Consider the following 11,710-nt stretch of genomic DNA (forward strand, 5'->3'; position numbering starts at 1 on the left):
CCACTAACAATAAAGGTAAATCTAACAAAAGATGTTCCAGAACACTACACTGAAAATCATAGAACTTTTGCTGAGAGAAATTAAAGAAAGCCAAAATAAATGGAAAGGTGTATTTGTGGATTGAGGACTAAATATTAATATGTAAATTATCCCCAACTGATTCATAGATTCAATATAATTTTAATAAACTTCAAGTGGAATTGTTTGTGGAAATTGACAAATTGATTTTAAAATATAAATGAAACTGCAAAAGACCAAGGTTAGCCAAAAGAGTCTTGAAAAAGAATCACAATGTTTTAACTTCATATGAAGTTACAATAACTAAGACAACATGATATGGGCATAAAGATAAGCATATAAATCAACAGAGACTACAAGAAAGAGAAACACACACATAAGGTCACCAAATTTCCAACAAAGACACTGCCACATTTCCGTGGGGAAAAGGATGGTCTCTTCATGAAATGGTGTTGGAGCAATTGAACACCCTACCTCATACCATACACAAAAATTTATTTCAAATGAATCATAGACCGAAATATGAAAGATAAAATAGTAAAGCTTCTAGAGCAGGTAGTATAATATCTTCTTGGCTTAAGGTAGGCAAAGATTTCTTGCAAAAGATCCCAAAACACTAGCTATGAAAGAAACCACTGACAAATTAGACTTACTTAAAATTAAGAACTTTTGTTCATCAAAAGACACTATTAAGACAGTGAAAAAAAGCCACAGAATATGTGAAGATATTCACAACACATATCCAACAGAAGACTTCTATGTAGAACATGTAGAAAGAATGTCTAGTAATTAGAAGAACACAAAAATCCCAATTTTTTTAAAAAAAATAGGCAAAATAACAGGCATTTCATAACAAAATACTCAAATGACCAATAAACATATCAAAAAGGGCTCAAAAGCATTGTTTTTCAGGGAAATGCAAAGTAAAACTCAATGAGATACCACTATGCCAAGATACCACTATCTATTCACCAAAATGGCTAAGATTTACAAAAAAAAAAAAAAACCTAGCATCAAATGTTGAGAAGAATATGCTGTTTGAAACACTCATACATTGCTAGTGGAGTGACAATTAGGACACCAACTTTGGAAAACTGGCAGTGTCTACTAAAGCCACCCTATGACCCGGCAATTACACTCCTAGGTCTATACCAAGAAAAACAAAGCAAAACCAATACAAGAAACCTCAGGGTTGAAATGTCTTTGTCTCACCCAGGTAACATTTGCAAAAGGGTAAGTCAGGATAGGCAGCATTCCATCAGCAGCTATCACTTGCCACTTTTTACCTGATTTCTCAGAGCTTAGTTTCTTCTACTTTACAATATGCAGTTGGCTTTATGACCCAGTTCAAAGAAGTTTTGGAATAAAACTGAGTATAAGTAAATAAATATAAAAACCCACATGGAGAAAGATGACAAAGGAAGGGAGAAAAAGATGCATCCTCTGTTCACTTGCCACCTCCACCTGCTGACTTCCTGGTCCTGCTACTTTCTAGGCTGCAGAGCCCCATGGGGGCTGACGCACCATCCACCAACATCTATGCACTCTCAGGCCCAATGTGGGCTTTCCAACATGGCTCCCAGGGACCAGAACAAAAAGTCTGAACTGACTCACCCAGAAAGTAGAAAAGGGAAGTGAAAGTATTAATATTTCTGAATGCCTCTATATTTGTGAAAACTAGGCCACAGATAGTGGGGTTTCTCAACTCTTGTGAAAATACGGTAGCAGGGAATTAAGAAGGACTTACAGAATCATGTCTGGAGGACCAGAAGAGGGTGCAGCCCGAGGAGGAGGAACAGGAGGCCAACTCCAAGGAGTCCATGGAAGTCAGGGGACCATGTGTTTATGCAAAGGAAAGAGGGCAGAAAACTCTATTTGACCAAAGTTGACTGAAGTTGTTTCTAGGTGAAGTAACATAGTTGATGTTAGAGAGAAGTAAACCTCTATGTTTGCCTCCTCCCCTTGTAGACATGGCCATGGGGGAAATAAAAGGGAAAGACAGAAACTTCCAAGCCTTTCTCAGGCCTATGAGTTGGCGGGGCACATTGTGACCTTGACTGGACAAGTTGGACCCCAAGCATTTGGATATAGGTTAGAGGAAGCTGAAATGCTCTACATAATAAAGTCAGGGGAATGCCCTTAGAGTTTCTGGAAAACAGCCAGGGAGGAAAAAGAGAAACCTCTGGACCACTGGGGCCAGAGGCAGGAGCCAAGTTGGTAAAAATAGCCAGCCTTTTAAAGATAGTACAGATATGAGGCTTTTAAAAAATACCCCCAGAATTTGACACTCCTCCCATTGACAAGTGGAGTCTGTGTCCCCTTTCCTTTAATCTGGGATCTGTGACTGCTTGACCAACGGAATGCTTGAATATGGCAGAAGCAATGCTATGCTGATTTTAAGACCAGGCCTTAAACCACAGGAGGGCCCCAGCCAGCCAGCCAGCCATGTGGTGCGCCATATTGGAAGTTGATGCTGCAGCCCTGGTCCAGCTGCCAGGAGATACCCATCTAGAGCAGACACACACCATCTCCACTGAGTGCTGCCCAAACTGCAGGTGTATCACAAAATAAAATAAGACTTATTGTTTTAAATCACTGCTTTAGAGTAGTTTTTTTTTTTCACAGTAGTATAACTAGAACAGATTTTGAAGTAGGATGAAGTTACAACAAAAACATAAAACATGGGGCATTTGGCTGTGAGACAGAGCAGTGGATGGAAGCCTAAAGGTGTTCCAGAAGATGTCAGTGCAGTGTATGAGAAAGCAAGAGAAACACTAGTGGAATCTGGAGGAAGGAGACCCTAGTTATGTAGTGGTAAAAGTTCTGTAAAACTCTCACCTGCAGTCATGGGGAAGTAGAAAATGTACCTAACAAAATCAATGACCTAGAGATGTCCAGGCAGTGGAGCTCAGAAATGTTTCTCATGGGATGGGCCAAGAGGATGAGAACCAAGATTATCTAGGTCTTAAGGGGTGAGATGAAGATCCAGCTACATTTATGTTTGTACACGGTGATTTTTTTCACTCATACTCTGATATTATTCAAGAAAGATTTGAAGAGACTTTTTAAAATACTGAAATCTATCAGTACAAAGTTAAAGATAAATTGGAGCAAAGAGAGAATGAAAGTAGGACATGAACTAAAACCAGAGACCAGAACTCTGAGCCGAACTGTGGGGCAGAGACAGGGAGGCAGCTGGGAGCCCCAGGGATGCTAGAATCCAGGACTTGAAGTGAGCAGAGCCCAAAAGCAGGTGAGGATTCAGGGGCCCCAGGGGGACCGTGCTTCAGAACGATGCTTTCCAAATCATGTTCCACTGAATCTGACTTCTGTTTTTTGGTTTGTTTGTTTTGTTTTGTTTTTGAGACAGAGTCTCGCTCTGTTGCCCAGGCTAGAGTGCAGTGGCACGATCTTGGCTAACTGCAACCTCTACCTCCCTGGTTCAAGCAATTCCCCTGCCTCAGCCTCCCAAGTAGCTGGGATTACAGGCACACACCACCACATCTGGCTAATTTTTGTTGTATTTTTAGTAGAGATGGGGTTTCACCATGTTGGCCAGACTGGTCTCAAACTCCTAACCTCAGGCAATCCGCCCACCTCAGCCTCCCAAAGTGCTGGGATTACGGGTGTGAGCCACTGCACCCGGCTGACTGTTTAAGAGGAATCCCAGGACATAAGGGTTCTGCGCCCAAATAATGAAAAATGTGGGTCAACGAGGCTTCTATCCTTCTCCTGCACCCCCAACCCCTGGCTTGCGTTCTTGCGTTTCTCTCCATACAAATTGGGTACACATTCCAGCACGCCAATGAGGTCATCTTCACCGGTGGACAGGCACATGCAGGTCCTGCACATGCGTGGGTCTCTCCCTCTCTCTGCCTTCTCCCTCCCTCTCCCTCTCTCTCCCTCCCCCACCCTCTCTCTCTGGCTCTGACTTGTCACTTGTGTGTCACACGTCTCACTGAGGCAGGATGTGCTCCCTCCCAGCAGAGCCATCTCTCTATAGTGCTGCTCTCTTTTGCTCCCAACCATTATGGGGCAAGTTAACCTGAGCAAGAGAGTGGCCCAAATGTGCTGACTTCTCTGACTCCCTTGAAAGAACAAAGCACTTTGGTGTTCCTCAGATGGCTTTTGGGAGGATTAGAACTCTTGTGGTTCAGAAATAACCCTTTGATTCTAAACCCCATGCCCTAGTCAATAGGACTCCTTCCTGGAGTCTTTCAAAAAAATCATTCCAGGCCAGGCACAGTGGCTCACGCCTGTAATCCCAGCACTTTGGGAGGCCGAGGTGGGCGGATCACTTGAGGTCAGGAGTTCAAGATCAGCCTGGCCAACATGGTGAAACCCCATCTCTACTAAAAATACAAAAATTAGCCAGGTGTGGTGGTGTGCACCTGTAATCCCAGCTACTCAGGAGGCTGAGGCAGGAGAATCACTTGAACCTGGGAGGCAGAAGTTGCAGTGAGCCGAGATCATGCCATTACACTCCAGTCTGGGCAACAAGAGCAAGACTCCATCTCAAAAAAAAGGAATGAGGATCTTTACATTATGGGGAACATATCAGATTCTTGGTTAAGATTCAAAATAAACACAAACCTAAGTGGTAAGGCGATTAAAAGACCTATGTCAGAGCACTTGGCTTAAAGAGAGAGGACACTCTGGTTGACTCTGCAAATCCCCTCTGCCTCAGACAACTGCTCCAAGCCAGTTGTGGTCATCTCTCATCCTCTCTGGTCACTCGCTCATGGATGGTCAGGACTAAGCCAGTTTACACTGATGACATGCAAGGATAGTTTTCCTGGAGCTTCTGTGCAAAAGCAGCCAGTCTTCCTCACCCTGTGTCTCTAAACAAGGCCCTGTCTCTGAGCTGCTGCCAGCAGTCATCTTATGACCACAAGAGGAACCACCAACCTCAGGGTGAACATATTCTCATTATTTAGGCCAACTTGAGTCAAGATATTTGTTAACTTGTAGATCCTAACTTTAAAAATCTTCAGAATTTATTATGTGAAAAGCAAAGGGTTGGGAGGAAATAAAAAGAAACAGGAAAAAATAGGATCCTTTAAGAACCAGGCTTGGGAAGAAGAAAAATTGTCTGTTTGTAAATGACATGATCTTACATATAGAAAACCCTAAAGACACCATCAAAAAACTGTTAGAACTAATAAACGAATTTCATAAAATCACAGGATATAAAATCAACATTAAAAGTTCATTGTGGGAGGCAGGACAAGACAGCCAACTAGATGCAGCCAGGAAACATTTCTCCCACTGACAGAAACCAAGATGTCATGTAAACCATCACATCTTGGATTGATTTTCTGAGAGAAAATACTGAAAGTGGATAGAGAGGCAATGCAGACATCAAGGCTGAAGAGGGAGGAAACTGGGAAACTTGTCCAGCACCAGGACCAGATCCTAGTCCTGAACAGGACCTAAGAAAGGAACTGTGGGGCATCATTTTCCTGTTGCAGGCCTCTGGGATCCTAGCCACAGGAGAACCCAGCAACTCCCACAGACATTTGAATTGGCAGGGGGAACTGTCTGAAGAGTAGGCAGAGGCAGAGTTGGAACCTCTGTGGAGTCCAGAAGGTTTTGCTTGTGGGGCAGCTGCAGCAATACACAACCATAGGCACCTATCCCCCAAGGCTCTCAATCTTGCTCTGAATGACGGTAAACCCTGAGGACCGCCCACCTGGGAGAAAGCAGGGCCTTTTCTGCAGGACTGAGGTGCATCTGATCTACATGCCCCTTTGTATACCAGCCCCTCCCAGGGCCCCTGCCTCACTGCTCCCACAAAAGTATGCACACAACACAGCCTCCACTGCCCTGCCTGAGTGATTGGCTGGTGGCCTGGGAGCAGTTCAGCCCCCAGCACAGCCAGTGCTCAACCTAGAGGAACTAGAGGACAAAGCCACGGTCCTAGCCCCAGTTGCCCAGGGTTTGAGTACACTGCTCAGGGGTATTGAGCTGGGATCTGTAGCCTGAGCTCAAGTGGTAGAGGAGCCCCCACTCTCAGACACTGAGAAGAGGAAGGCACGGGTTCATGCGCCGGTGCAGGAGCTTGGCATGTATCCCTCACAAGACCCATCCAGGTAGGGTGTAGGTCAGCTGCAGCCTCTGCCCAAGGGAGCCCCATGGCCCAGAACACCTAATAGCCCAGTGATCTGGGCACAAAAGGCTAAGGGTAAAACTAGCTGGTCAGGCCTGCCCCAGGGGCAGACAGTGGTGGGTGATCCATTTGGGGGAGCATGAGCTGCATAGTCCCACAACAGTCTGCTGGGTAAAAACCCCAGGCCACAGGCGCCAACCAGCTGCCCACCCACAGTACAACCACCCTGCCCAGGGAATCCTCCGCCCTGACCCACTGCATCAACAGACCACCCACAGACATACCTACAACCTGCCCTGACTCTACCAAGCACAGAGAACCAGCAGGCCCCCAGGAAGTTTCCAGGTCTCCCGGTGACCTAACCTTTAGCTTGGACCACCCCTAAGGGGGAAGTACAGCCCTCCTGGGCCTTGGAGCCAAGGCCCAGAAATAAACTTGGCCAAAGCCCAGGAATAAACTTGGTGAGAGGGTCATTTCTCATCCCCCCCAACTCCCCTTCCCCAGAGCACTGCAGCAAACACACTGAAATACAAAAAAAAAGCACATAGCTGAGTAAGACCCGTCTGCTGGCCCTTACTCTTAAGCACCATTGACTGGATCACAGCCTGAATTACACCACCAAACAAAAATAAATTCCTTCAACACACGTCGCCTGTGAAACAAAATACAGGAAATTAGCCACAACTAAGAAACAAGTACAGAGCTTTGGCCCCATGGAAGCACCCAGAAACAAAGTCAATCAACTATACACAACATACACCACAGTCAAACCCTCATGGGAAAAACAGAATATATAAACAAAAAGCCCTATCCAGATGACAGCAACTTCAAAAGGATAAAGAAACACCAGCCTTCTCCAATGAGAAAGAATCAGCACAAGAACTCTGGCAATTCATAAAGTCAGAGTATTTCCTTGCCTCCAGAGGTTTACACTAGCTCCCCAGCAATGGATTGAAATGTCTGAAATGACAGATATAGATAGAGTTCAGAATCTGGATGGCAAGGAAGGTCAACAAGATTCAAGAGAAAGTGGAAACCCAATACAAATAAGCCAGTAAAACAATCCAAGAATTGAAAAATAACAGTCATTTTAAGAAAGAACCAAACTGAACTTGTAGAATTGAAAAATTTACTACAGGAATTTCAAAATACAATTGGAAGCCTTAACAATAGACTAAACCAAGCTGAGGAAGGAATTTCAGAGCTTCAAGACTGACCCTTTGAATGAACATGGTCAGACAAAATAAAGAAAAAAAAATTTTTTAATGAACAAAACTGCTGAGAAATATGGGATTATATAAAAAGACCAAACCTATAACTCACTGGCATTCCTGAGAGAGAAGAAGAGAGAGTAAGCAACTTGGAAAACATATTTGAGGATACTGTTCATGAGAAGTTCTCCAATCTCACTAGAGAGGTCAACATGCAAATTCAAGAAATTCAGAGAACTCCTGCAAGATACTATACAAGACAACCATATCCAAGACACATAGCCAAGGTCAACGCAACAATGAAAACCTTAAAGGCAGCCAGAGGAAAGGGTCAGATCATGTACAGAGGGAACCCCATCAGTCTAACAGCAGCCTTCTCAGCAGAAACCTTCCAAGCCAGAAGAGTGGGGACCTATTTTCAGCATTCTTAAAGAAAAGAAATTCCAACCAAGAATTTCATATCCCATCAAACTAAGCTTCATAAGCAAAGGAGAAATAAAATCCTTTGCAGACAAGCAAATGCTAAGGGAATTCATTAACACTAGACCAAGCTTACAAAAGATCCTTAAGGGAGTTTTAAACACGGAAATGAAAGAACAATACCTCCTACTACAAAAACACCCTTACATACTTAGGCCACAGGCCTTGTAAAAGAACTACACAGTCAAGACTACAAAGCAGCCAGCTAACAACATCATGACAGGAACAAAATCTCACATATCAATGTTAACCTTGGATGTAAACAGTCTAAATGTCCCCCCTTAAAAGTCACAGAGTGGGCCAGGCATGGTGGCTCACACCTGTAATCACAATACTTTGGGAGGCCAAGACAGGCAGATCACCTGAGGTTAGGAGTTCGAGACCAGCCTGGTCAACATGGCAAAACCTCGTCTCTACTAAAAATACAAAAATTAGCCGGGCATGGTGGCAGCTGCCTGTAATCCCAGCTACTAGGGAGGCTAAGGCAGGAGAATCACTTGAACCCAGGAGGCGGAGGTTGCAGTGAGCCAAGATCGTGCCACTGCACTCCAGCCTGGGCAACAAGAGCGAAACTCTGTCTCAAAAAAAAAAGAAAAGAAAGAAGTCACCGAGTGGCAAATTGGATTAAAAAAAAAGACCCAACTGTCTGCTGTTTCCATGAGACCCATGTTACATGCAACAACAGTCATGGGTTAAAAGTAAAGGGATGGAGAAACATGTATCGTGCAAACAGAAAACAAAAAAGCAAGGGTTGCTATTACACATCAGATAAAACAGACTTTAAACCAACAACAGTAAAAAAGAACAAAGAAGGGCATGACATAATGATAAAGGGTTTAATTCAACAAGACTTAATTGTCCTAAATATACATGCACCCAACATTGGAGCACCAGGATTCATAAAACAAATACTTCTAGCCTACAAAAAGATGTAGACAGCCACACAATAACAGTGAAGTACTTAAACACCCCACTGACAACTTTAAACAGATCATCAAGACAGAAAACTAACAAAGAAATTCTAGACTTAAATTTGACACTTTATCAAATGGACCTAACAGACTTCTACAGAATACACTACCCAGCAACCACAGAGTATACATTCTTCTAATCTGCACAGGGAACATACTCTCAGATTAACCATGGCCGGGCACAGTGGCTCATACCTGTAATCCCAGCACTTTGGGAGGCCAAGGTGGGTAGATCACAAGGTCAAGAGTTCAAGACCAGCCTGGACAACATAGTAAAACCCCGTCTCTACTAAAAATACAAAAATTAGCCTGGCATGGTGGTGCATGCCTGTAGTCCCAGCCAGTCAGGAGGCTGAGGCAGGAGAATCGCTTGAACCCAGAAGGTGGAGGTTGCAGTGAGCCAAGATCATGCCACTGCACTCCAGCTTGGACAACAGAGTAAGACTTCGTCTCAAAAAAAAAAAAAAAAAAAAAAAGATTAACCACGTTTGGCCATAAAGTCAGTCTCAATAAATTCAAAAAAATCAAAATCATACCAAGTAGACTCTCAGATCACAGTGGAATAAAAATATAAATCAATACCAAGAAGATATCTCAAAACCACACAATTACATGGCAATTAAACAACTTGCCTTTGAATGACTTTTGAGTAAACAACAAAACTAAGGCAGAAATCAAAAAAGTATTTGAAATTAATGAAAACAGAGACACAACATACCAAAATCTTTGGAATACAGCAAAAGCAGCATTAAGAAGAAAGTTTATTATGCTAAACACCGACATTAAGAACTTAAAAAGATCCCACATTAACAATTTCACATTGCACCTAGAGGAAACAAGAACAAAACGCCAAAGCTGGCAAAGAAAAGAAATAACTAAAATCAGGGCAAAATCAAACAAAGTTGAGATTCGAAAATGCATACAAAGGATTGATGAAACAAAAAATTGGTTCTTTGAAAGGATACACAAGATAGATAGACTGCTAGCTAGATTAACAAAGAAAAACAGAAGATTCAAATAAGCACAATCAGAAATGACAAAGATGACATTACACGCCTGTGGTTCCAGCTACTCGGGAGGCTGAAGCAGGAGGATGGATGGAGCCTGGGAAGTCGAGGCTGCAGTGAGCTGAGATTGTGCCACTGCATGGTAGCCTGGGTGAAGAGCAAGACACTGTCTCAAATAAATTTTTTTTTAAATAATAATAATCCTATTAAAGAGTGGGCAAAGGACATGAACAGACACTTCTCAAAAAAGACATACAAGTAGCCAACAAACACATGAAAAAATGTTCATCATCACTAATCATCAGAGAAATGCAAATTAAAACCACAATGAGATACCACCTCACACCAGTCAGAATGGCTATTATTAAAAAAGAAAAATAAGAGATGTTGGCCAGGGCTGCAGAGAAAAGAGAAGGCTTACACATTGTTCTTGGGAATGTAAATTACTTCAGCCACTCTGGAAAGTGGTTTGGAGACTTCTCAAAAAACTAAAAACAGAATTATCATTCAACCCAGCAATCCCATTACTGGGTATACACCCAAAGGAAAATAAATCATTCTACCAAAAAGACAACCTGTTCACTGCAGCACTATTTACAATAGCAAAGCCATGGAATCAACCCAGGTGCCCATCAGTGGTGGACTGGATAAAGAAACTGTAGTACACATACACCATGAAATACTACACAGCAATAAGAAATGATTCTCCACATGGTGCAGCTGGAGGTCATTATCCTAAGCAAACTAATGCAGAAACAGAAAACCAAATGCTACATGTTCTCACTTATAAGTGGGAGCTAAACATTGGATACACATGGACATAAAGATGGTAACAGTAGACACTCGGGACTAAAGAGAGGGGAGGGAGGAAGACCAGGGTTAAAAAACCAGCTATTGGGTACTAAGCTCACTACCTAGATGACAGGTACAATCGTACTGCAAACCTCATCATCACACAATAGACCTTTGTAACAAACTTGCACATCTACCCCCCCCACCCACCAAATCTAAAATAAAATTTGAAAAAGAAAAAATAAAAATAAAAAATTAGTTGCATTTCTATAATATATACTAACAAGAAACTGCTTGAAAATGAAATTAAGAAAACATTCCCATTTATACTGGCCTCAAAAAGAATAAAATACTTAAGAATAAGTTTAAGCAAGGAGGTAAAAGATTTGTACAATAAGAACTATAAAACACAGATGAAAGAAATTGTAAAAGACACAAATAGAATAATTAATACCATTAAAATGCTCATGCTATACAAAGTGATCTGCAGATTCAGGCAATCCCTATGAAAATTTCAATGATGTATTTCACAGAAATTTTTTTAAAATCCTAAAATTTGTGTGGAACCAAAAAAGACCCCAAATAGCTTAGGCAATCTTGAGAAAGAAGAATGAAGATGGAGGCATCACACTTCCTGATTTCAAAGTATATTACAAAGATACGGTAATTAAAACAGTATAGTACTTGTATAAAAAACAGACACATAGGCCAGGCATGGTGGCTCATGTCTGTAATCCCAGCACTTTGGAAGGCTGAGGCAGGTGGATCACCTAAGGTCAGAAGTTCGAGACCAGCCTGGCCAACATGATGAAACCCCATCTCTACTAAAAATACAAAAATTAGCCGAGCGTGGGGGTGGGCACCTGTAATCCTAGCTACTTGGAAGGCTGAGGCACAAGAATCGCTTGAACCTGGGAGGTGGAGATTGCAGTGAGTCAAGAGTACACCACTGCACTCCAGCCTAGACAACAGAGTGAGACTCCGTCTCAAAAAATAAATAAATAAATAAATAAAACAGGCCCATAGACCAATGGAACCCAGTAGAAAGTTCAGAAATACACCCATATATACATGGTCAACTAGCCTTCAGCAAAGGCACCAAGAATACACAATGAGAAAATG

The 11,710-nt window shown here is 42.5% G+C and overlaps 1 protein-coding gene across 14 annotated transcripts in view; it reads right to left on the reverse strand.

The window, feature by feature from the left end:
* Nucleotides 1-10,022, reverse strand: part of LOC129031407 (nuclear body protein SP140-like protein) — a 29,227-nt gene extending 19,205 nt beyond the window's left edge. For 8 of the 14 annotated variants that reach the window (XR_008501025.2, XR_008501026.2, XM_054477745.2 and 5 more), the window contains exon 1: nt 1,231-1,285. Coding sequence is in view for 7 of the 14 variants with exons in the window: in XM_054477745.2 (XP_054333720.1) it covers nt 1,231-1,241 (11 nt within the window). In the remaining 7 variants the exon portion in view is untranslated. The other 6 variants (XR_008501029.2, XR_008501027.2, XM_054477738.2 and 3 more) reach the window with 4 other exon arrangements.
* Between the last annotated feature and the right edge of the window lie 1,688 nt (nt 10,023-11,710).

The sequence above is a fragment of the Pongo pygmaeus genome, chromosome 11, assembly GCF_028885625.2.
Source record: "Pongo pygmaeus isolate AG05252 chromosome 11, NHGRI_mPonPyg2-v2.0_pri, whole genome shotgun sequence".
In the NCBI taxonomy this organism is placed as follows: Eukaryota; Metazoa; Chordata; class Mammalia; order Primates; family Hominidae; genus Pongo; species Pongo pygmaeus.